This window comes from Eptatretus burgeri, chromosome 1, assembly GCF_056783735.1.
Source record: "Eptatretus burgeri isolate ZD-2024b chromosome 1, Ebu_testis_v1, whole genome shotgun sequence".
Classification (NCBI taxonomy): Eukaryota; Metazoa; Chordata; class Myxini; order Myxiniformes; family Myxinidae; genus Eptatretus; species Eptatretus burgeri.
The window spans coordinates 155122496-155149460 of record NC_140961.1 but is presented as its reverse complement, the minus strand read 5'-3'; the positions used below and the strand labels follow the sequence as shown (position 1 = coordinate 155149460).

Below are 26965 nucleotides of genomic sequence, written 5' to 3'. Positions count from 1 at the left end.
TAAATTTAAACACATCATGTCGTTTCATCGGATTGTTTACATGATCTTACGGCCAGGTTTTTCAGGGTTTCAGGCAATCCTTCTCTTTAAAATTGAGGGAAATACTTATATGGGATAGGCCAACACAGAAACCCTTGTGTGTTATAGTTGTGGTGAATTCGGCCATGTTAAAAGATTGTGCCCCAAAAATGTGCCGAATAAAACTGTTAATGAAGGCTCCTCATCCCAACAAATCCCTGTCTCGGATAATGCTCCCATTACAGAAACAGAAGCTTCCCACGAAGCACCTTCTCCTGCTCCTATAAATAAAAGCACAAAAAGATCTCTTTCCCCTTCTCAAAGCACCACTGAGCCTGGCTCGAAAATCCTCGCTCCTTTGCACAGGTGGTTGTGGGGCCTTTCCACACAACACAAGCCCCATGTGCTTCGGTTTCACTCGTTGGTTCCTCGTGTGAATCACCTGGTACCTCTAAAATGTTATGTAACGACGCGAATGCTACCCTCCACCCTCCACCTCTTTCTTCCCTTCCTCCTCCTCCTCCTCCTTCACGTCCCCTCCCCTCCCTGGTTTGCAACCTCCAACTATTACTACCACCCCCCCCCCAGACTGGACTTACCCCCTCCATACCCTGAGTCATCTCAGCCTTGTAGTGCTCCTGTTAAAGATAGCGACATTGCCATCAGTATCGTTAATGACACACCCAAGGATATAACCACGGAGAGTGTTCCCCTTACAGCTTTAGTCCATCCTCCTGAATTAACCATGGAGATTGAGCTAATGGGTGAAGACCCTGAGGAAAATGCAGATTATGATTCAGACGGTTGCTCCTCTCTGAGGTCGAGTGCGTTTGGCGAGGAGCTCCCCCCAGATCGTAGTCTTGATGATACTGCAATTTATATTTCTGATATCTCAGATTTAAAAAAAAAAAAAACTACTCGAAAGAAGCAAGTAGATCTGAATTATTTTTCCCCAACTTGCGTGCTTTTGTCCAAAAGCACAAATGATTGTTAAGAACCCAGAAGCGCTTCTTGTAAAAGACTGAAAATATATATTCTTAAAGCAAGGATGCATTTGAAGCTTCTTGATTATGATTATAACAAGTTTAAACATAAAAGGAGGGTGTAATACTTTATGTAAAGTGCAAACAATGCAGTTAATTTATAAAGTAAACGTCGATATTCTTATTTTACAAGAAACTCAGGCGACTGCAAGTTGCACGGGAGGCTGAAGTTGAAAGGAACTTTTTTTTTAGTAACATGGACTCCGTGAGTACCGGTATTGCTTTTTCTCTACACATCTTCCCATCTCCTCCCGTGTTTTTAAAGAAATTGTTCCTGGATATATAGCTGTAATTGATTTTATATATAACCATCAGCGGATTTAAATTGTCAATGTTTATGCCCAAAGTGACAGCGCAGTCAGGACAGCCTTCTTTACTGAATCCTCCACTTTCCTTAACCATCTCACCTCCGATACCCTATTATGTTTAGGTGGTGATTTTAATTGTACCTTAGACCCTGTCAGAGATCGGAACAGCCCTGAACCTCACCCATCTCGTGCTCGACCTTTGCCCACTCTCTTGTTACAACATGATCTTGATGATGTTTGGCGACTACAGCATGGGAACGTTGAACAATTTACTTGGTGTCGTTGCCTGTTAAATAACATGTCACTTGCAAGGCTTGACAAATTTTACATTCGTCTCTCTTTAATAAACCTTGTAAGTTTGACTGATATCACTCCCTCTGGCTTTTCTGATCATTTTGTAATTAAAATGCGTCTTTCTTTTCCTAGTCCTCAGGGGAATACTTCTCATTGGTCTTTTAACACCTCTCTTTAAAATGATTCCTTTTTTAAATATTCTTTAAAAAAATATTAGCTTTGAATTCTATAATCACGGAACAATTTCACAAACCTTTGTCAATGGTGGGATTGCATAAAAGCACAAATCCGTGTCTTCTGTCAGCAATATAGGAATAACTTCACTCATGTAAAGCAAGCGAGGATAAGTATTTTAAAGAAAGAAATCCTTAATTCACAAGATAGCACGATTAATATTGACAAGGATGTACGATGCCAGCAGCTTTATGCGAAACAAGCCTGATTGAATTGTTTAATTAAAGAAGATACTCTCGGAGTGCGAACCAGACTTAGGGTTAAATAGTGATCTGTCGACTTCAGAAAGTTGCTGTAAAGACTTTTATAACTTTGAAAAAATTACAAAGTCTAATCATTTGCTGTTCAGCTTACGTTCAAGTGATGGACAAGTTATTGACGACAATGCTCAGTTAATTGTTTTATTCGTGATTTTTACAATAATATTTTTACCACAAGGAAAAGTAATGAACGAGCAATCTCTGATTTTACCCAAAATCTACCACAATTGGAAGAATCACAACAGTGCTCTTTAGAACAATATTTTACTGTAGATGAACTTGTAATAGCTATTAATGACCTCCATTATCATAAAGCACCTGGCTTTGATGGTTTATCTGTTGAAATTTATCAAACATTTTGGGATTTGCTCAGACCAACACTTTTAGATGTTTTTAAGTTTAGTTTATAAGATGGTTTATTACCTCTAAGTTGTTGCCATGCAGTCGTGTGCCTTATCCTGAAGAAAGGAGATCTCCAGACCTTGCAGAATTGGAGGCCTATTTCTCTGCTTTGTGCGGATTACAAAATCTTTTGCAAGGTCCTTGTAAATCGTATAAAGCCTTTTCTTAGCTTTTTAATTCATTTTGATCAATCTTTTTGGATTACAAACCGGTCTATTCATGATAATATTTTTTTTTTTTAACTCGGGACGTGGGATGTCTGTGATCTTCAAAAGCAGAATGCTGGCTTGTTTTTACTTGACCAAGAGAAAGCTTTCAATTATATTGGCCATTAATATGTTTTTCACACCTTAAACACTTTGCTTTTGGGGAAACTTTTATGTCCTATGTCTCATTGTTGTATAATCATGTTTTTAGCATCATTAAAGTTAATTATAGCTGATGAGCACCATTTTTTGTTGGAAGGGGAGTCTGCCAAGGGTGTCCATTATTGGGTATTCTCTACTCTCTCTGGGTTGAATTCGCCCTCATGCTAGTCTATCAGGGTTTCCTGTGATGCCAACTGAAAGGCCAATTGCCATCTCAGCACATGCTGATGATGTGTGTGTTGTGGTGCGTAATAGTGATCATGTCACCATGTTTTTAAATGACTTGGAAAAATTATCTTCGGCTTGCACAACTATAATAAATTGGAGTAAATGTAAAGCTCTATGGATTGGCCATACCCTGGCTGTTGGTTTGCCTATCTTCCCAGAAACTTGCAGTGGGAGAAGGAAGGCATCTGCTATCAAGTTGTGCACATTGGAACTCCAGCTTTTATGGCTAAGAATAATTAAATAGATTAACAAAATTGATAAAAGACAAGAGAAGAGGAGAGGAATATGACGAACCTTGTCATACAGAGGTTGTGCCCTCATGATCAATAATCTGTTGGCTTCCTTGTGGCAACAAAATGATTGCCTTGCACCCTCCTGAAGCACTGTTGCTGACAATCCAGAAACATCTGCTTGATTTTTTCTGGGGTGGCAAACATTGTGTCAAGCCTGAATTCCTTTACATTCAATTGGCAGATGGTGGCCATGTCTTTACGAACACTCGGTTTGTTCAACACTGTGAACACTCGGTTTGTTCAACACTGTGAACGTTTCCCAACTGATAATATGATTGCTGGAAGGGAGAGGCCATATATATATATATATATATATATATATATATATATATATATATATATATATATATATATATATATATATATATATATATATGCCTGGTGTTGGCTTAATGGTTAGGGTGGTGGGCTTAGGAACCGAGTATCCTGAGTTCAAATCCCACTCGGCTGTTGAATTAATACCAGGTGGGGTTGACTCTGCCTGTCATCCTTCCGAGGTCGGCAAAATGAGTGCCAGCATGCTGGTATCCTGTGTCGGAGTGGCGACCCGTCCAGGATTGTACCCAATAGCCAAGGAGACTGCTTCGGCAGCACCAACGCTCTGCACAGAGTATGGTCCCAGTGGATGGATATATATATATATATATATATATATATATATATATATATATATATATATATATATATATATATATATATATATATATATATATATATATACATATATATGGTCCCGATTTCTCAATTGTCACGCACAGTTGTCGTGCGACTGTTGCACGACATTTGCACCATAGTCGCACGAACGTCGTGTGACTGTCGCGTGACAGTTGCATGTGCCCATAAAATCTCAGTATTGTCACCTGAATGTCGCGCGAATGTCGTGCGACATGTATGCGAACTCCAGGCGAAGTTCATCCCAAATTTCGCTGGCAGTTCGTGGGACATTCGTGGGATATTCGTGAGACATACGCAAATGTGTTTTAGTATAAATTCAGTGTGATTACAAGTGAAAATTATTGCTGTTTTATCGCAATTTGGTGTCTCCAACTAGTCGTGAGCTGTCACAGCCCAGTGAGATACCGGCTTTTGAGCCAGCATTCACTATGCGAGACGCGGCTAAAAAAAAAAAACATAGATAAATATATAAATAAAGGTTTTGTCTTCACCAGAAGAAGAAGAAGAAGAAGAAGAAGAAGAAGAAGAAGAAGAAGAACAAAAACGCGGAGCTCTCTTCGAGCCAGCGTTCGCAACACGACGCGGCTAAAAACTTTAAAACACAAACATCTTGAGGAATTATACTTTTCAAAAAGCAGCTTTACAAGTACTTGACACAACATACTGAGTCATAATGACACTGTATGCTTTTTAGTTTTTCATAAGCCTGACATTTTTGTCACTCTTTTCGGTCATGACCTAGTCTGGTTGGTTGGCTCAGACCAGACAGAAGACATCTTAGATTCTGACATATTTGAGGAAGGCAACATTGTTTTCGAGCTTCACTACTGGACCTCAAGTTTTGATCAGTGCAGTTGGCTCTTCAGGAGGAGAAGGCGAGCTGCTTTCCAACAATGTCTTCACCACATTAATCTTTCAAACAGTGACTTCATTTTGCATGGGGTAGTTGGAGGCATGAAAATGCAAACTGATGGATGGAAGGAAGCAGTGTATATATGTTGATATCCAGGATATACACATTATGCAAAGACATGTCCCACATCTTACATGTACTGACAATTTGCACTTTGCTCTATATATCTCACAATGATGTCCACAAGGGTCTTATTGTGTCTGTTAACACCAAATATTTGTTCATATTTATCTACACCACCGAAAGTGAAGGCGGTTGTTTTCACCCTTCTCTCTCTGTCTTTCTGTCTGTCTGTCTTTGTGCAGGATATCTCAAAAAGTTGTAGATAGATTCGAATGATATTTAGGCAATTGTCTTGTTTTAGTTTTTTCGACAAACCTATTTTGATTCTGATGTAGAATGAAAACCTGTTATTGTTGGAGAAGGCTTGTGTCGATCTGTGTCGTTCGCTTGGTAAAACAATGGATTAAATCACCCAAATGTTGATCAAGTTTGCTCACTGCTGTGGGAAGCAAAAAGCTTCCATTTCAGGCATTGACCCTTCAAGCAGAAGGTAGAGATAGAATAGGGACTTGGGATTTTCAGGGTGCTGGAGATAACTCTACTACTCTTAGTTGAAAGACTTTGTGGGATCCTTAACATCCAACAATCAAATAATGCCGGCTTACTGGTCCAAAATTAACATCTTAACGAGTGATGGAAAACTCATTGAGGCTATGCTCTTCCTGAGAGAACAATTCCACTAGTTTGAAATTGGGCCAATAATCGATATCACCCATGACAATTGAAGGGTTTGTGTTGTCCCACTGCAACTTTCTGTGCCAGATCACTCTAATATTGCACTTTGACCCTTGATGAACCAAGTCTCCTCATCTGATCTCCAGTTGTTACACAAACTTCATTATCCAGACGCTTTTTTTTTGAAAATTTGGAGGGTGAATCCTCTTCCTGACATGTGGATATGTAATCAGATGTCTGTCTTTCTGTATGTCTGTCTGTCTGTTTGTCTGTCCATCCTTCCATCTGTTCGTCCATCATGCTATCTCCTCCTCGATGGTTGAGCAGAAAATCACCAAACTTGCGAATTATGATCAGCATATTGAAAGAAGGTGCAAAAGCAGTATTATTTTGGTTCTGCCCCATGGTATGATGAGTTGGGGTCAAAAGGTCAAATACCAAAAAATGCAATTACAGGAACATTTTAAAACATTTTTTTAATGGAACTTTGGATATGCAATCCAATTGGGAGAAACATTAAATATGTGAAAAAACATTTTATGGATTGGACCCCCGATTCCTGCCCCAGGGGGAGGCACTTTTGGTCTAAGGGGTCAAAAAAGAACTTTTTTTTTTGGTCACAACAAAATTTGATATTGGATCATTCCTGGTGGAACGTTTTGTCATCTTTAAACTTTGCATTATATGGGAAGTGTGGAGATTTGCGATGGTGTGCCATCAAATTTTCTCTCGTTGTTAACTTTTAAAATATTGAAAGTGATTCCATTACTGCTTGTTTTCAGGTTCTCCTATCAACAATTGTCCAAGTGCAGTCAAGTCACTGAAACAAAAATATGTTGTGGCATTTAGTTTTCCCCCACAAGTGGTGTTTTCTTTACTCTGGGCTCTTGTAAGTGATCCAAGGGTAAACTACAATACAACGGCCCGTTTGGGAACAATCATTATTGAATGCACTTTGACATCACCCCTTTGGGCTTTTTGTTCCTTGATCTACTTGATTATTTTGGCATTATTGTGCCTTGGTCTTGCTTCAAAGGCTCACAACAAGGATTCATCTTTAAACGAGGGAAAGTTTATAACTTACAACATGCTGTTTCTCTTAATGGTTGTGGTTGCTTTTATTCCAGCATATATGAGCACTCAAGGAAAACATACAATTATAACAGAAACGTTTGCAATCATTGCTGTCGCATTTGCATTTCTTGGCTGCAGTTTTGTCCCAAAATGTTATAAAATATTTCATTCCTAACATGTATGTTTTTCCACCAAGAAAACATTTTTTGCAAATTTTGCACAACGGAGACATTTCCATTGAACAAAATGAAAGCATTGTATTGCATTTTGTTTATCTAGCTAATAAATCAGATTAATCAAATGTCTGTCTGTCAGTTCACGTTTTTTGCAAGGAATGCTGGACTGCCAACCACCAAATTTGGCACACAGCCCAAGTCTGATGTGGGGGTTCTCCTCAGTGTATTTTATCCACCATTGCCCAATCACTCAAATGTGGGTTCAGCCCTTCATTCAAGCTCTCTGTGGATGTATCTCAGATCTTTATCAGTTAAAATCGTAGAAACTGCACTGCTTTCCACACTGAAACAAATGAAATCAAAGTGAAATTTTAAACACAGTGGGTAAAATGATTCATTTTAACAGTTCATATGCACCATGGAAGCACTTACTTAATGCCATTAATGGCTATTTAACAATTTTCGTTTGACACCTTAAATTGTATCAACATTCAGTCCATAATTTGCGATACATTTTCTCCACAACACAAAGCTCAACATTACATCCAATTGTTAATCATCCCTTCTAGTTTGCCTGGTATTTTCACATCATCACAGCCACCATCAACTTGAAGTTTTCTCTGAATATTTAATGAGGCATGCACTAAATAGCTTAGTGTATGTATTCATTTTTCCCTTTAAGTACAAACACAATGTGTTGTACATCACATAAATTTTCCTTTGCCTGTTGTTACATATATATGTACTACTACGGTCCCGTAGGTGCATAAACGATGACTGGATTGGGCCATTATTTCAATTAGATCCGACCAACCGTATCATAAATGGCCATAACTTGGGAAAAGCCTGGGAAACATATTCATGTCTCCAGCGTCAAATGTGACGTCATATCAAATGAAGAAGAATTGTGACGCCCCTCTCTCTCGCCCCCGTCGCTTCCGCTTAGTCTCGCTCCTCCTCTCTCCCCCTCCTCTCTCGCCCCTCTCTCTCGCCCCCACTCTCACATCTCTCACGCCCCCTCCTCTCTCCCCTCTCTTGAATTGTGATGCCCCTCTCTCTCACCCCCTCTTTCCCCCCTCTCTCCCACCCCTCTCTTGCCTCCTCTCTTCCCCCTCTCTTCCCCCTATCTCTCCCCCTCTCTCCCCTCTCTCCCCCTCTCTCACCCCTAGTCTCACCCCTCCTCAGTTCCTCCTCTCTCTCCCCCTCTTTCTCCCCTCTCTCTCTCCCCTCTCTCACCCCTCGTCTCGCCGCTCCTCTCTCCCCCTCCTCTCTCCTCCTCCTCTCTCGCCCCTCTCTCTCGCCCTTCTCCCTCACCCCTCTCTCTCGCCCCCACTCCCACCCCCTCTCTCACACCCCCTCTCACAACTCCTCTCCCATCCCCCTCTCTGGCTCTCTCTCATCCCCACTCCCACCCCCACTCTCCCCTAGTCTCGCCCTTCCTCTCTCCCCCTCCTCTCTCGCCCCTCTCTCTTGCCCCCACTCTCATCCCCCCCTCTCCCGTCCCCCTCTCTCGCAGATATTGGTCGACAGATAAATGGTCGTAACTTGGAAACTGCTCGTCCGATTAATATCAAACCTCGAAAAGGCACATCCGCGGGTCCCCAGCAATATTCCTGGCAAGATTCAATCAGATCGGACCGTCAATCGAGCAAAATTTTTTAATAAATAATAAATAAATAAATAAATAAATAAAAAATCATTGTGACGTCATAGCACCCTGTCCTGTCATTGGTTGACATATAAATGGCCGTAACTCGGGAACCGCTCGTCCGATTAATATCAAACCTCGAAAAGGCACAATGCGGGTCCCCGGCAATATTCCTTGCAAGTTTCAATCCGATCGGACTGGTGAGCGTCCGGTTATTAATAATTTTTGAAAAAATTGGCATGATAAGGTGAGAAGGTGGAACGACACATTCAGCTGCCATATATACACCTTTTTCAACACTGAAAAAGCAGTAAAATGGCCGTAACTTGGGAACCGCTCGTCCGATCGATATCAAATCTCGAAAAGGCACATCCGCGGGCCCCGGCAATATTCCTGGCAAGTTTCAATGAGATCGGACAGGCGGTCTCGAGAAACGGTGGCCGCAGACAGACAGACAAACAGACAGACAGATACACAGAGATTGCTGGAATTATATATAGATATACAGGGGGCTGCAAAAGTAGGTATACTTTTGTATACATATATTATATGTGATATGTTTATTATTGGTATGTTATTATTGATATGCTTATATAATCAATAAAATACATTTTGTTTTTCATTACTGCATTACTTTTACAGTTCCCTGTGTATGTATATATGTATATATATATATATATATATATATATATATATATATATATATATATATATATATATATATATATATATATATATATATATATATATATATATATATATATATAAACATATATATATATAAATATATTGTTACGGCAGTGGAAATTCTCAATACACCATAAATGGTCATTACATCACTTATGATGCTAAGTTTTTGTGCAGATAGTTCCCCACCGTTGTTTAAAGGGATTTTGTGTGATTCATCAGGCTGTGACTCTTTGAGATAGCCGTTTTTCTGTTCTATCGTTATTTTGGACTGTCCGAAGAATTCAAAACGAAGGCCCTGTGAAAGGCCTACAACAGCGCGCGAGTTTTCTCGCCTTTTTTGCGGCGCCGGGGCTGACGAGAGAGGCTGCGAGAGCTCGCTGGCGATTGGTGGATACGGGGTGTGAGGCGGCCGTGAGGAGGAAACGCTCCTTTTCGAGGAGCTTCTTGAAAGGGCTAGAGTAGAGGCGGAGCCAAAAAGGGAATGGAGCGAAGGGGCGGAGCCCCGCGCGATATAGGGCGGACCGCACGCTGGCTCGGCCTCTCTCTCCTCCCTGGATCATCGTGTTGGATTCTTTCTCTGTCTCCGTTGACGTCACTCTCTCCCTTGGTCGCCAAGGTCGATGTCACTCCCTCTGTCGGGGTCGAGTGCTTCTCTCTCTCTCCCTCTCTCCCTCTCTCCCTCTCTCCCTCTCTCCCTCTCTCCCTCTCTCCCTCTCTCCCTCTCTCCCTCTCTCCCTCTCTCCCTCTCTCCCCCCCCCCCCGCGGACAGGAGGCGCAGCAGTGCCGGCTGTCTGGTGGACCTGCGCGTCCGGACGAGGGGTGCCGGAGAGGGTTCGACGGCCGTGTGGGAGGCCGGAACCAGGCGCGACCACGCTGACGTTCGTGGGAGAGAGACTGAACGACCACTAAAGGGAGGTCTTTTCTTTTGTTTGTGGGTGTGTGTTTGGCACCGTGTCTGACAAGTAAACCTGTGTAAGTGACTGTTCATCATCGTAGTCGGTAGTACTACTTTGTTTGTCGCTTGTATATTGCATGATTCCTTGCTTGTGTTGTGTGTGCAATATGTGCTTGCTATAATAAATGTCCTTGTGTGAAATGTATCCCGTTCATCGTCACTTTCCCCATTGAAAGTGCCATCTTGAATCGCGGAATAAATTAGTAGTGGGTTTTAAACACCTGATAAATAATCTGAACCGTCGAGGTCTGCGATAACACCGCTCGGTTATCCTTGTAGCACGGAACGAACTGCTTAAGCGGTTCGTGTCCTAAGCCGACCTGCGGCGTGATGCAACCCCTCGGTAGGTTACCCACGCGGGTATTTAGGTATATCGACATTCGGCGATTCACCCTATTTCGCGCGGGTAGAATGCGGACTGGGTTGTGGTGAGGTTAAACCTCCACCCGTGACTGGCTCATGGCGGTAGTTCCAGGAGGGTCACGACTGAATTGTCTGTCCATTGGACGACATGGCTACCATTAGAGGTACGCAGCCAATCGCACGCCAGGCGGGCCAGAATTCGTATCAAAAAAAAATATATATATATATATATATATATATATATATATATATATATATATATATATATATATATATATATATATATATATATATATATATATATATATACAATGAGAATCCACCAGTCGTTGTTCCGGTTCTTTTTGAATGAATTTCATCTTCTGTACATCAGTCTGATGCGAGCCCAGTATCAGTTCCCTGTTGGGCCACAGCAGTCATAGCTTTAAGGGGTTGGTGATGTGGAAACCCCCCCCCCCCACCCCTGGCAGACGGGCCTCGCCAACTCGCCTATAACCTTCCCAGGGCCTGTCCCGACATTTTTTGTTGCAGAGGTTTCCTCCTATCTTTCACCGTTCAGGAGATTAGCGCATGAAGAGCCAAAGGGGGGTGTTGAGGGGGAAGCACCCCGCCCCCCTGCCAAGCGGCCTCACCACCTAGCCTATAACCTTCCTTCGACAGTGCCAGCACTTTTTGTTTCAGTGGTTTCCTCCTATGTTTCACCGTTAAGGAGATTAGCGCATGCAGACAAACAATCGAACAAACAAACAAACAAAAACTTCATATTACATATTAGATATACATACAAGGCCCGTCTAAAACGTAACGGGACTGAGCCTGCTGTGTGCTCCACTTACAGAACTTGAATGAACGGGATACGTCACAGTCTTTCGCAACACTCCAGCAATATATGTGATTGGTGATGGTTGACTGCGCTCATTGTGTGATTTTTTTTTTTACAGTTCGTGATTTATACGTTGTCTAATCTGAGTCGTCGCGCTATGAGTCGTGAGGAGAGTGCCAATCTGAAGTTTCTTGCCAAGCTTGGCAAAACACCTCCCGAAACCTTCGCAATGCTGCAGCAAGTCTACGGGGAAGAAACGATGTCATGTACACGTGCATTTGTATGGCGCAAGAGGTTCAAAGAGGGACGGGAGGAGGTTTAAGATGATCCACGGTCTCGAAGACCTTCAATGAGCAGAACGGCGGACAACATCGGGCATTTGAAGCAGATGATGTGCACAGATCGTCGACTCACGGTGCGGATGATTGTTGAGGAACTTTCCAACAACAAGGACCCTGTCTGGAGCATCATCACTGAAAATCTCAATGTGCAAGGTGTGCGCAAAGATGGTCCCCAAGCTGTTATCCAAGGACCAGAAACAGTAAAGAGTCACTGTCTGTCAATAAATTATCGAGTGCCTCAAGGACGATCCAGACCTGCTTGGGAGAGTCATTACTGACAATGAATCGTGCATATTTGAATACGATCCCGAGACCAAACGGCAGAGTCATCAGTGAAAAAGTCCGGTATCTCCAAGACAAAAGAAATCAAGGATGTCTAAGTCGAAGGTCAAGGTGATGCTCATCATGTTTTTTGACATCAAGGGCATAGTCCACTTGGAGTTTCTACCACAGGGTCAAACAGTGAATCAATACATGTACAAGGAGATCCTCTGGCGCCTCATGAGATCAGTCCAGGACAAGAGGAGGGATATGTGGGAGAACAACGCCTGGGTGCTCCACCATGACAACCATCCTGCTCACAGTGCCCTGAGCATCCGGCAGTTTCTGGCAGAGAGGAACGTGCCAACTCTGGAGCAACCACCATATTCACCAGACTTGGCCCCTTGTGATTTTTTCCTCTTCCCCAATCTCAAGGGGATGATCAAGGGGACCCAATTTCCTGATGTGGAGGCCATCAAAAGGGCCGTGATGACAGAGCTCCAGAGGATTCCAGAAGAAGCCTTCCGAGGATGCATCAAAGCATGGAAGAAGATTATGGACAAGTTTGTGAGACTGGAGGGAAAGTATTTTGAAGGGGACAAGCTGTGATTTCAATATATTTTTTGGAATAAAATTTCTGTGAATTCAGTCACATTACTTTTTAGACCGACCTCGTATGTATACTGAACAAAAATATAAACGCACCAACCTAAATATCTAAGTCAAGATTGCCATTATGGGAAAATGGTCAAACCGATGATATGTTTGAGCAATGGTTCCTTTGTTTTGCTCAAGACAGATGTTCCCATTGAAATTGACCACTCTGAGTGTGTGGACTCACACGTTGAGTAATCCTTCCCATGAGCACCATGGGGCTTGACAGAGTGATGGTCAATGAGCGTGACCAGGACACAAACACTCCCTATAGCTTGCCCTATAAAAGGCCTCCCCAAAATGTGGACTGGTGCCAAATGTCAACATGCCACAGATGTCACAAATGTTGAGGGAGCGCGCCATTGGCATGCTGAATGCTGGGACGTCAGTACGGGCCGTTGCAGCACACTTCAATGTCCACCACTCCACCATTAGCCGCCTGAGAACGCGCATCAGAGAGACTGGAAGCACCGTGAACCGCCCACATGCCCGGCGACCACGTGTGACCACCGCCGGTCAGGATCGTCACATGAGGCTGCAACATCTCCGGGATAGACTCTGACCGGTCACGAGGACTGCCGATGAAACTGTCGGGCTGCATAACAGGCGCATTTCAGCCCAGACGGTGCGTAACCGCTTGAGGGAGGCCAACCTCCGAGCCCGCCGACCACACCGGGGACTTGACCTCACTGCAGTCCGGCGTCAGACCTGACTGAACTGGGCCAATGTTCACTTGCGCTGGACCCTCGCACGATGGAGGAGAGTGCTGTTCACCGATGAGTCGCGGTTCCAGCTGTATCGGCTGATGGCAGACTCCGCGTCTGGCGTCGGGCTGGGGAGCGCTACACTGACGCCAATGTCCTTCGTCGGGTGTCACACGGTGGTGCCAGTGTTATGGTGTGGGCAGGCATATGCCATGGAGAGCGCACTCGGCTTCATTTCATTGAAGGCAACTGGAACGGGCAGCGGTACAGGGACGAGATACTCAGACCCATCGTCGTGCCGTTTGTGCGCCTTCACCATGTGACGTTTCAGCACGACAATGCTCATCCCCATGTTGCCAGGATCTGCATGGACTTCCTCGGTGAGGAGGACATTGATGTCCTCGACTGGCCTCCATGTCGCCCTTCGAGCACCTTTGGGACGTTCTTGATCGACGCGTACGACAACGTTACGCAGTCCCAGAGAACGTCCGCCAGCTCCGTGTGGCTCTCCAGGAGGAATGGGAAAACATCCCTCAGGCCACCATCGATAATCTGGTGATGTCCATGCGCCGGAGATGCACCGCTCTGCGCGATGCCAACGGTGGACACACCCGCTACTGACTGTGTGAACTCTGACAGTGACACCTCGGTTGTGTCGGCTGTTGTAGTGCAAAGACTGTCTACAGAATTCTCAAGGAACTCTTTGAAATTTAATGCTCAATTGTCATGGATTCTATAACCAAATTGTTGTGAAGATTTAGTATTAATGAGTTCGAGGTAAAATAGTAACAATCGCTTGGTGCGTTTATATTTTTGTTCAGTATATGTATGTATGTATGTATATATATATATATATATATATATATATATATATATATATATATATATATATATATATATATATATATATATATATACACTTATACAGTTGTTAAAATGTGTAGTATATCTGAGTAAAATGTATTTAAAATTATTAAAAGATCTTGGCTGTCCAAAACATGTAATACACCTATCAGACATCAGTTAGAAAATGAATCTGCCAAATTTGTGAGATGTAACAATCAAGCCTGTAAAACGCTTGACAGAACAAATTTTTGAAATTTGCAAATTGATGTTTCCATGGTAACTATTGTTCCTTTAGATTTCGCAAGTATTGTGCCATGAACAATATCTTTCCTGTTTTCTACTTTTGTAATTTACTTTTGAAATTCATCTTGTAACATTTATTTGTGCGTATCTTGGTGATGTAAAAACATGCATCAAAATGCTACAATTTAATCAATGTGAAGAGAGTTATGCAAAAGTGCACTTCCCACAATTACATTCACAATGGGGCCTACAATGGTTAATGGGGCTTACAATGGTATAATGGGGCTTCCAGCAGCATGTTCGATCTGTGCTTGAGTGTCTGTATTTTTTTTCCTCAGACCCGTTCACCCTGACGAATGCCATCTTGTTCAGCATCCAATATCTTCTTCTTCTTTCGGCTGCTCCCGTTCGGGGTCGCCACAGCGGATCATCCGTATGATCCGCATAGTGATTTGGCACATGTTTTACGCCGGATGCCCTTCCTGACGCAACCCTGGTCGCCTCTTACGACACAGGGATATGGTACACCTATTTTAACGGGGGTATACACCATCCCAGTGCACTGGTACTCATTTCGCCGACCTCGGAAGGATGACAGGCTGAGTCAACCCCCTGGTGTATTAATTCAGGGGCCCAACGGGGCTTGAACTCGGGACCTTTTGGATCCTAAGCCGCTGCCCTAACCACTGCGCCAACACCAGGCTATATATCCAATATCCAATATATACTCAGCATCCAATATATACTCTTAAATTCCCTTTATACTTTATATCCAACGATGTGATGTATTTGCCTTCAGCTTACAGTTTCGTCATGAAAGCAAGACCTTGTCTCATCGTGGGTATAAAATAAAATATGTGTGTGATCCCCAAGAGCACGTATTTTTAAAAAAATCGATTTTTTGTTAGAATTATTTAAGATTAATTATTTTCAAATGGATGATCATAAATGATCATTCAGAATGTTGTTTATATTTAATAATATCTAATTGATGGTGATGACACACCATTAACATAATTGCATTTTAAAATATTAAAACAACATTAATTTGGTTGTATTTACATTTGTGTATTCATTTTAAAATATTCCTCAAAGAAGGTTGCACAAATCACCTCAGAGATTATAAATATTATTGTTAGTTGTAGAAGAGGAAAGGGGTTCAGGACGAGCACATCGATGGCGAAACACATGGACGTATTGAAGCAATGGTGCAGTGTTGCTGGGAAAGGAGTTTGTTTTCAATATCGACATGAACTTGTATTCCATTTTATCATTTTGCTATTCATCCGAGCAGCAGGGGCTGAGGAAATAAAATGCAAGGATATGGCAATACCGGATTTGCAGAGTGTTGTGAAGCAGGGAGACGTCATGCTTGCTGGGTTTTTACTTGTTCATTCATCCAAACCAAGTTCTGTCTCCACATTCAGGGAATTACCCCAACAGCCGGATTGCTTCAAGTAAGTTTCTTCTTTTAATTTCTTTCAAAATATCGTGGATTTCTCTGCCAAAGCTAAACGGTTATTAATCTCATTTCAATACCCAATTTTTCCCCATATTTTGTGCATCACAATATTTTGTTCCTCGAGAAGATATTTTATGAAAACTGGCACAATTCCACTTCAGTTAACACTTTTAACCCTCAAAAAGTTGCAGTATTACCTTCATTAATTCATGAGTTGTCAGTATCCTTATATATCATGCCAATAATAATAGAATTGTCAGAGACAAAATAAGACAAACATGGAAAGGCCTTGATATAGTGTATTTTTTTATGAAAAGGCTTCCGTATCAAGTTTTGGAGATTCTGTCTTTTCTTTCATTTGTGTTCACTGCTTTGAACTCAATATATCTCTTATCTTTGATTCGAGATGTATGAGAGGATGATCATGTCTCTGTGCACTCTTCAAAAAAATACAATGAGTGATGTGAAAAAATTGTTCTAATTTTGATTTTACATTTTAACGGCTTTAACTGATTTAACTAATTAAATTTTTGGAAAGTGTTTTGTGTTGTAAGATTTATATGAAAAATCAGCCATCACAATTACTTTATTATTTTTGTTAAGCCTCGGACTTTATTGATCAAACACTGTTCAGCATAGGACAAAGTAGTTTCTTACAAAAGGGGCATTTTGAGCAAATTAATGTCTTTCACCAGTTTCTACCTCAGGACCTTCCGATGGCTTATGGCAATGATATTTGCAATTGTGGAAGTTAACGATGACCCTTTATTGCTTCCAAATGTAACTATTGGTTACATGATTTATGACACCTGTTTTAATGCTCACAAAGCAGTCAAAGCCACAGTAAGTTTCATTGGTTCAGAGATAATACCAAGACAAGAAAATATCTGCAAACCAAGAGCGATAATCGGAAGTGCAAGCTCTTCATTTTCGAGCATCATTGGCCGTTTCCTTGGACCATTCTCTATCCCACAGGTGATAATATCAGGTCCTTCGCTCTGTCACATTGATCTGCAATTGTCAGAAATTATTTCAAGTGACTGTTGTGTTATGAATTGGTTTAGTGTGATGTTAGCACTTGTATTCTTTTGTTTCAAAAAATGAACTAATTGTTTATTATATATAACTGTGATGTAAGTTTAGGTGAGATGTACTTTACAAAGTTGAGTACACTAAAATGGTGACAGAATATAAGATTGCATTTAGATTATATGCTGTGTGGAACAATTGAGAGAGTTTGGAAAAATTCTGGTCATGACTGGATATTGAACTAACTCGGGTGAAGGAAAATATTTGAACAGATTATAGTCAATGAAACACCGAGTAATTACGAGAACTTTGAATTTCAAGTTGCTTTCACAAATGCTCTTCATCTGTATATATGTAATTTGTGAAGCAGAATGACAGGATAGCAGACAAGAACAAGAAAAAGAGCAATCAGAGATTGCAGACCCTCACCAGGACTTGATGTTTGTTGTGTTTGAGAAAGGCTATGCTCCAACCTTTTCCATATTCAGTAAAACGATGGGTGGGATTTGCTGGTGTGTGTGTGTGTGACCTTACTTCTCTAAGTTCCCATGGTTAATCACACCAGAACTCTATAGAGTCACATTAAAGTCATTTACTTACAAATCATATCTGAGCCACCACCTGTCACCATCTCTGAGGTTGGTTTGCAAAAGCCCAAATGTATTCGGATTTAAGGCTGGACACCTATATAATTGGTAAGATGGTGAGCTCCATTCATCAAATATGGTGGCAGATACAAAAAAAAACTGTTACAACATTGGATAGGCGAAGAAGGAGCCATGTGACCACTGAATCGCTAATTATTCAAAAACCGAAATAGTACAAGTACAACCTAAACATCGCTTTAATGGTAGTTTTACTGCTTATCTCATGAGATAATTCTCAAGGGTGAAAGAAGAGTTTGTAGTTTGTTTATCTTTGATGGAAAAAAACATCCAATATTTTCGACCCAAAAGCTTTAGATTAATATGTTCAGTTATGTTGATGTTTCAGTTCAATATTTTGCAACATCATAAATTACAATGTTTGTTTCAAAAATATGTGCTTAATTGTAGTGGTGAAATAGATGCTTGTTAGAACCCAGGAGGAGGAATCGCCTATTCTGTCTGTCTGTTTATATGTCAATCGCCTTCAGGTCACAATTTTAAACTGATCTTCACTAAACATCACCATATGGTGGAGTTATTCATAAGCAAGAAGCCTATTGTTTTTGAGGTCAAAAAGTCAACATAGGCCAAAGGTCAACAACTTTGTCAATTTAAAAAATTCTCAATTTTCATCCGAATGACTTGAAATTTGAAGAGGATTTGTATATGAGGTCAAGGAATACAAATACCAATTGTTGTTGAGGTCAACAAAATCAAAGGTTCAAAAGAGGCCAAAAAATTTTAATTGTCAATTTTCATCTGATTGACCTGATATTTGAAGAGGATTTGCACATTTGGTCATATAATTCAACCACCAATTATTTTTCAGATCAACATGGGTCAACATAGTCCAAAGGTCACAACTTAGGTGGGAATTTCTGAAATCCTCAAATTTCATCCGATTGATGAGAAATTTGAACAGTATTTGCATATCAGGTCATTGAATTCTACTACATATTATTTTAACTCAACATTGGCCAAATTTCTAAAATTGTCAATTTTCATCCTCGACATAATAGTGACCGAAGCTTTTTATAAATTTTAATTTTGGTGATGATCAGAATCAGTATCGGATCCGAGAGTTATTTGAGTGATTCTTCACCATTGAGTGGTCACCTAACAGCTTGTGAAACCAAGGTTGGATGTATCAACCAACACGTCCAGAAACGGTAACGTGTTTGACGATTCCATCTCTGTGGTAAACTTCAGCGCTGGATGGAGAGTGTTGAGCCATGCCTGGAAATTGTCACATGCTGTCCAAGACTCAAACAAAGCAAAAATGTCATCAACATACCAATAGCATACGATGGAGGAATCGACCCCTTGCCAACCAGTAAGTTTCTGCATTTCATGATAGCCCACAAAGACGTTTGCAAGAGATGGGCCAAATGGAGAGCCCACAACTTTCAACGTTGAACATACAACATGATGTATGTTCAAATGGACGGTGTGGCAGTGGGTTGGCCATGGGCCCTATCTCTCAATGGCGAACTATCTCACTTGAAGAATTAAATAATTCTCATATCCATATCCGGATTCGGATCTTCACCAAAATTAAAGAACTTCTTTCATGTCACAGACCCAACGTGTCCACCAAGTTTCATCCAAATCCGTCCACAACTTTGTGAGCTATAGTGCTCTATATTAGTTTAGCCTGATCGCTCAATGGTGAAGAATCACTCAAAAAACTATCAGATACGGATCCTGATTATGATCGTCACCAAAATTTTACAATTTATTCCTTGTAAGACACCCAACATGTCCACCAAGATTCGTCCAAATCCATCCACAATTTTTTCAGATATCGTGCTATAAATAATTTTGCTCCTATCTCTCAATGATTAAGAATCACTTTAAACATTCTAAGAGTCGGATCTGGATCCGCATCTTCACCAAATCTAATCAGTTCATCATCGTCACACACACAAACTTCCCACCAAATTTCATTTGGTTACGTCATTAACTTTTTGAGATATCCTGCACACAAACAGACAGACAAGCAAACAAGAAAAATATGTCATGCAGATCATGAAAATTGGAAAATCAATGAAACAAATTTTACCTCAAAAATAACTGCTGATGGAATTCAATAACCAAATGAGCAACTCATTAAAATTTCAAGTGAATCGAATGAAAATTGACAATTTGAGAAATTCAGCCAAAGTTGACTTTTTGGAGAATGTGGGCCTCCAAAATAATTGTTGGCTGAATTCAGTGACCCAAAATATATATACTCTTCAAATTTCAAGTCATTCGGATGAAAATTTTAGATTTTTCAAATACCAGCTTGGTTGTTGACATTGGGCCGATGTTCACCATTTTGTCCAGGTTGATCTCAAAAATAATTGGCTCAGTGAATTAGTTGATCTGAAGTTTCAATATTCTTCAAATTTTAAGTCAATCAGGTGAAAATTGAGGATTTTAGAAACATCACCTTCATTGTTAACCTTGGGCCTATGAGTATCTTTTGGTCTACATTGCCTGAATAATTGGTTCTTTGAATTCATTGATAAGAAGTATAAATCCTCTTCAAATTTCAAGCTAATCAGATTAAAATTGAGCAATTAAGTAATCTCACCAATGTTGTTGACCTTTGGGCAATGTTGACCCTTTGAACTTTTGACCTCAAAAACAATAGGCTTCTTCCTTCTGACAAACTCTACCATGTGGATAACTTTCGTGAAGATCACTTTAAAATTGTGACTTGCAGGCGACAAACAGACAAACAGACAGATAAACAGACAGAATCAATAAACCAACATACTTTAAAAATCTTAGATTTTGCAAGTAATAATAAGATGTCACACAGAGAACGATACTTGCAAAATCCAAAAATCTAATTTGACATCATAAATAATTGCTTTGTGAATGAAATGACCAAATATGCAACTCCTCTTCAAATTTCAAGTCCATCAGATGAACATTGACAATTTTAGAAATTCGGCGTTGTTTCACCTTTTGGTCCATGTTTGTCTTGAAAATAAGAGGTTAGTTGAATTCTGTGACCTGAAATAGATATCCTCTTCAAATTTCAAGTCAATCGGATGAAAATTGAGGATTTTTGAAATACCAGCTTAGTTGTTGACCTTGGGCCGATGTTAACCTTTTCGTCGAGGCTGACTTCAAAAATAATGGGCTTCATGAATTCATTGAACTGAAATATATATATATATATATATATATATATATATATATATATATATATATATATATATATATATATATATATATATATATATATATATATCCTCTTTAAATTTCAAACCAATCGGAGGAAAATTGAGGATTTTAGAAATCTCACCAAAGTTGTTGACCTTTGGCCTATGTTGAACTTTTCACATTTTGACCTCAAAAACAAGAGACTTCTTCTTTATGACAAACTCCACCATGTGGTGATGTTTCGTGATGATCGTTTTAAAACTGTGACCTGTCGGCAATAAACACACAAGCAAACAGACAGACAAGCCGGTAGGTGACATGGGTGGTCGCTATATAAATGCATACTCGTCCTACAGTTTTTGACGGATCGGGCTGAAAATATTTGACAAAGAGGTTGAGTATAGTGCGCATAAAAGGGTGGAAGCCGATTTTTGATTTTGGGAAAAAAAGTTTTTCAAAATATTGTTTGGATTTTTTCAAAAATTTAAAAGTCCCGTTCCTAGGCAACGGTGGCGTCCATAGCAACGGTGCTCAAAAGCATACAACTACATCCTGGTATGAACCTACCAGTCAAGTTTCATCAAAATTGGTTAAATCCTCTGGCCTCCAGAGCTGTCCAATACATACATACAGACAGACGGAAAACCTGAGAATAACGGTAGTCCAGCGACCACCCAACAGACAAACAGACAGAACGAGAGGGGAAGCACTCAGGAGAGTGCAAAACCTCCGCCGCCAATACTGCTGGGTCACTCAAGTGAACCTTGTATCTTAGGGCCCTGCCACACCTTGACGTTTTAGGCAGCAATGGCAACGTACAAAAATGTATGTAAAACGCTGGCGTACGCTGAAATTTTGATGGTTTTTTTTGAAGTTTTTGGCGTATTCATAACGTGTTGATCGTTGGCATAACATATTAGTAACGGGCACAGAACGTTTCGTTGTGTTATACATAACTTTTACCAACGAATGCTTACCTTGTGGTCGGTTTTCAAAACCAATGACAAACGAGAGTTTAACTTACCCTTTACGTGCTATACGTATCGCCGGCGCACTCGTGGCGTAGCCAGTTAAGAACTTGCAGGACGCTGATTGAAATCAAAACTGCCTGAGAATTTGAAGTGTCAACATTGCAGTCACACCTTGACGATTTTGCCAGCATATGCCATTCTATGAAAAATGTGTTTACAACTCTAGGCACACGTCAGATACGTTAGAGGTAAGTTGTGTATACGTTTAGAGTATGCTGGAAATCATTGAAGTACGCTGGCATATTACCTAGTCTGTTTGGTACGTCGTGAAATTTCAAGCATGCTGAAAATTTTAAGACGTACTCGACGTAAGGCTCACACGTTTCGCATGCGTTGGCATCTGTTCCTAGCACGTTCCACGATCGTTTAAACACGGCGAACACACGTTACTTGTAGGTTACTCATAAGTCGAAGCACGTCAAGGTAATGGCCAACATACTTGAAACCAAATTTCTAATCGATGAGTAACGTGCTTTGAACAAATGAGTAGCGTCAGCTTAGCCTATGCTTAATGTGCTTGGAAACTATGAGTAACGTGTATTGAAACTATGTATAACTGGCCTTGAACCAATGACTGGCGTGCTATGAACATAAGAGTAACGTGCGTTTTCCCTATGAGTAGCATGATTTGAACCTAACTAAAACGTGCTTCTAACCTTTGAGTAACATGATATGAACCTATTTGTAACGTATATAAAACGCACATTGTCGTATGCCGACGAATTAAATTGACGTCTTCCGGACAACCATAGAACTTACTGAAAGTGTTTCTAACTTACTTCTACCATGTACTGGCGTATTGGCAGCATTTCGGGGAATTGGTATATACAAATGGGCTTCACAATAAAAACCCATCATTGTTCCAGACTCCATGGTGAGTAGTTGTGAACACCGGTAGTATCAATAGTAGCAGTACTATTACGAGTAGTAGGTGTACGTGGCAGTAATAATAGTAGTAGTAGTAGTCGTAGTGGTAGTAGCATTGGTATTAGCTGTATGTCTATGTCAGTAGTCGTATGTGAGCATGATGTGGAGGCTGTAGGGGATGATGGATCCTCGTTGCGTCAACCAATAGGAGAATACTTTGCACCATTGTTCGATGTTCTGAAAGGGCTAATTTTTTTCCACATTCCGAAGATTAAATAGTTCTTTGTTTTACTCTTGAAATTATTTTAAAAAAAGACTTTGACAAATGCGTAATGTACTAGTAATGAACACAGAACGCTTCGATAACTTATAGATTAGTTATACCAACGATTGCTTATCGTGTTTTAGGCGTCCACAGACTTTGCCCAACGATAGTCTAGACTCTAGCACATGCATAACGTGGGAGCGCATCGTTTAAGATTACGTGACGTTTGCTATCCATTGACTGCCACTACCTATTTTAATAAACGGCTGTCACTCGCCTATTGTTTTTTTAACGCTGGTGCAAGGCAATTCAAATCGTTTCCATTGAACCAGTTAACTTGCTGTCACTCGCCTATTGTTTTTTGACGCTGGTGCAAGGCAATTCAAATCGTTTCCATTGAACGAGTTAAATCGTTTCCACTGGACTATTGAAATGATTTCATAATAATGCTTGGTTATCCTTGGACCCACTCTTGCTGGCATCTCGTCGAACATCGCTGGAGGCATTCGCAGGAAGTTCTTGAAGGATGCATGGTCCTCGTTCCGGAGTTCCACCATGAGCTGGTCATATATGCCGTAATGGCGTAGCCTCCCGATCCATAGTCTGACCCATTTCCTTCTCCTCCGTTCACGTCTTCTTCTCCCGGCCCTATTGACAGCAACTGGTGCAGTGTCAACTCGATGAGGTCATGTTGATGTTCGAGGACAGGTAGGTATTGTCGTCTCAGCCTTGCCGTATCCTCCACTTCTCGGAATGACATCAACATGTACTCACCACAAAGTCTAAAAAAAGACGGGTTCCTCCTGCGAAGGCCCTTTTTATATACCAATTCCCCAAATCGTTGCGAATATGTCATTCTACATCAGCTGTTTGTTTTAAATGCGTTCAGTAAGTTCTGTGGTCGTCCTGAAGACGTCAAATACGTCTACATACGTATTTGTTCATAGGACATGATCTACAACTAATTCCCAAGCACGTTACTCGTAGATTATAAAAAAGTCACGGGTTCCCTAAACATTACTTTGATGTGTTTCGATGTATGAGAAACTTTCTAGTAGCGCGTTGCGAGCTGTGAACAACGTTCGTGTGGCGTGCTTATAAAATGTTACCTGGAGTTTATGAATAAGTTTCGGGTACGCAAATGTTACCTCAACGTGTTTCCACATATGAGTAACATATAAATAACGTGTGTCAACGATCGCATAACGTGCCTAAACCTTATGGCCAGCGTAGCAGAATGTGTGAGGCAAACGCCAAGGACGTCGTAAAATTTTAAGCATACGAAAAGTTGAGAAAAACCACAAAATTCAACGATTAAAGCCAGCGTACTATGACTTATGGCAGTGTTTTTCAGCGTGCTCTTGATGTATACAAAACATACCCATAACGTATTCGACGTGTGCCAGCGTATTAGGCAAATTTTTCATAAATCGGCATAGATTGGCTAAATCGTCAAGGTGTGTGACAGCCCCTTTATTCATTAAATATGTCAACAGTGCTGGACAGAGTTATAGTTTTCTCCAACATTTTTTTTTTGGGGGGGGGGGGGTAACAATTTTTGGGGGGTTGGAAATCACTTAAAAAATGTAAAACTGGAAAAAAAATTCTTTTTCTCAAACAATTTTTTTTGGGGGGGGGTTGGAAATTACTTAAAATATGTAGAAATGCAAAAAACAATTTTTTTCTCAAAAATTTTTTTTTTGGGGGGAGGGGGTTGGACATCACTTAAAACATGTAGAAATGCAAAAAAAAAAAATTTTTTTCTCTAACAATTTCTTTTGGGGGCGGGATAAAAAACAATTTTTTTTGGGGAGGGTTGGAAATCACTTAAAACATGTAGAAATGCAAAAAAAAAAATTTTTTTTTCTCTAACAATTTTTTTTTTTTGGGGGGGGGTTTAAATTTGTCCAAGTCCAAAATTTAATGGCATGATACTTGGACCATACCTAACCCTCCCACCAAGTTTTGTTGAAATCCGTCGATGAGTTTTTCGGTAATACTGTTCACAAACAAACAAACAAACAAACAGAAAGGGGTGAAAACAGTAACCTCCATCCATCTTCGAAGATGGCAGAGCTAAATAACAACATTGACTGACCAATATTCCTGAAAAATCTTCGATTTTGCAAGTAAAGAAACTAGAAGGGCACTCGGTGGAGCACATAACTCTGCCAGGTAATGCCTGATCCGCGAGAACATCTCGGACCCAATAAATTTTTGAAATATCACGTGAAATATCGTTTTTGGCCCAATCTCTCAATGGTGAAGAATCACTTTAAAAAGTGAATAATCCTTGTGTCCAGATCCAGAATCAGATCTTCACCAAAATTGAATCAATTATTCCTTGTCAAACACCCAACCTGTCGACCAAGTTTCATACAAGTCCTTCCAAAACTTTTTGAGATAACACGCTCTATCTCTCAATGGTGAATAATCACAAAAAATATTCCAGTCGTTGGATCCGGGTCTGGAATTTCACCAAAATCTAATTGGTACGTCCTTGTCACACACCCCACCTGAAGATGAAGCATGATGAGAGACCGTCTTTATTATTATTATTATTATTATTATTATTATTATTATTATTTTTATTATTGCTATTTTTGATAGAGATTGCATAAGATGAGGTGAAGGAAAAGTTGAAGAAAAGATTGTGAAGTGAATGGTGAATTTGGATCTGTAAACACAGAGGGTGGAAACAGATCATGTGGTTATTGGAGAACTACGTGGTTACGGGACGTGAAGACGTCAAGTAAATTTATCTATGATTATTATTTTTATTTTTATTTTAATAAGGATTGCATCATATTTGGGAAAGGAAGGGTTGAAGTAAAATTGTGGAGGTGTATGGTGAATTTGGATCAGTAAATGCAAACAGTGAAACAGATCACGTGGTATTGGGAGAAGCACCTGGCTATGGGAGGTGTTTAGACAAAAGTGAATTTATTTATTTTTATCCTGCCCCCCGGAGGGAGGGAGCGGGATATTGTAATCGTCCGCTTTGTTTGTCTGTTTGTTTGTTTGTCTGTCTGTCTGTTAGCAACTTTACGGCAAAACTAGTTTAGCAAACACTATCAAATTTAATCCACAGGTGGGCAATGAACCTTGGATGACCCTTTTACTTTTGGGTCCAATTGGATTAAAGGTCAAGGTCAAGGTCACAAAAATATCAAAATCGTTTTTTGCTCATAACTTCGTCAAAAATGATCTGATTTACTTCAAACTAAGTTAATAGTGAACCTTATTATATTTGTTACTTATAATCCTACCCATTCCTATAGTGAAAAATGCATATTTGTGAAGATCGGAAGAGTTCGAAGTTTTTGGGGTCATGGTCATCGGTCAAAATTACAAATTTTCCATTATAAATCAAAAAAGGTAAGGAATATGCATGTTTACTACGGAAGACATATATCAAGTCCTTTATTGGCTTTCATTTGACACCATGACCTTTGTCCTTGCGTGGCCTTGAAAGTTCAAAATCTTTTTACTGTTATCACTTCGTTAAAAATGGTTTAATTGACTTTAAACTGACTAAAATATTCCTTATTCTATTACTTATAATCAACATTCAGGTTAAGGATGTATCAAATTTAAATTTGATCCCTAAAATAACTTTATGCCTTAAATGGGCGGGATTTGTTGTGCCTGGCACCACTTGTTCTTATTCGTTTTTTAAAAAAAGATTTCGTAAGATTCGGAAAAGGAAAGGTTGAAGTAAAATTGTGGAGGGGTATTGTGAATTTGGAATGGAAAATGCAGAATGAAGCTGATGCATCAATGAAAAGTAACAGGAAGTGGGAAGAGGTGTATAGTTTCAGGAGGTGTATAGTTAAGAAGGATACAAGGAAAATTATTATTTTTTGATGGTTTTTGAAGATTAGATAAGATTGAAAAATGGAAGGTTGGAGGAAGAAATTGTGAAGGTAATGGTGAGAGTGGGTCAGCTCAAA

The 26965-nt window shown here is 40.3% G+C and overlaps 1 protein-coding gene across 1 annotated transcript in view; it reads left to right on the top strand.

Moving 5' to 3' along the window:
* LOC147035802 (extracellular calcium-sensing receptor-like) overlaps nt 1-7095 on the top strand; it is a 42853-nt gene extending 35758 nt beyond the window's left edge. The window contains exon 5 of the mRNA XM_085847525.1: nt 6557-7095. Within this exon, the coding sequence (XP_085703651.1) occupies nt 6557-7023 (467 nt within the window). The 3' untranslated portion in view covers nt 7024-7095. The remainder of the gene's footprint in view (nt 1-6556) is intronic.
* Nucleotides 7096-26965: the final 19870 nt, after the last annotated feature.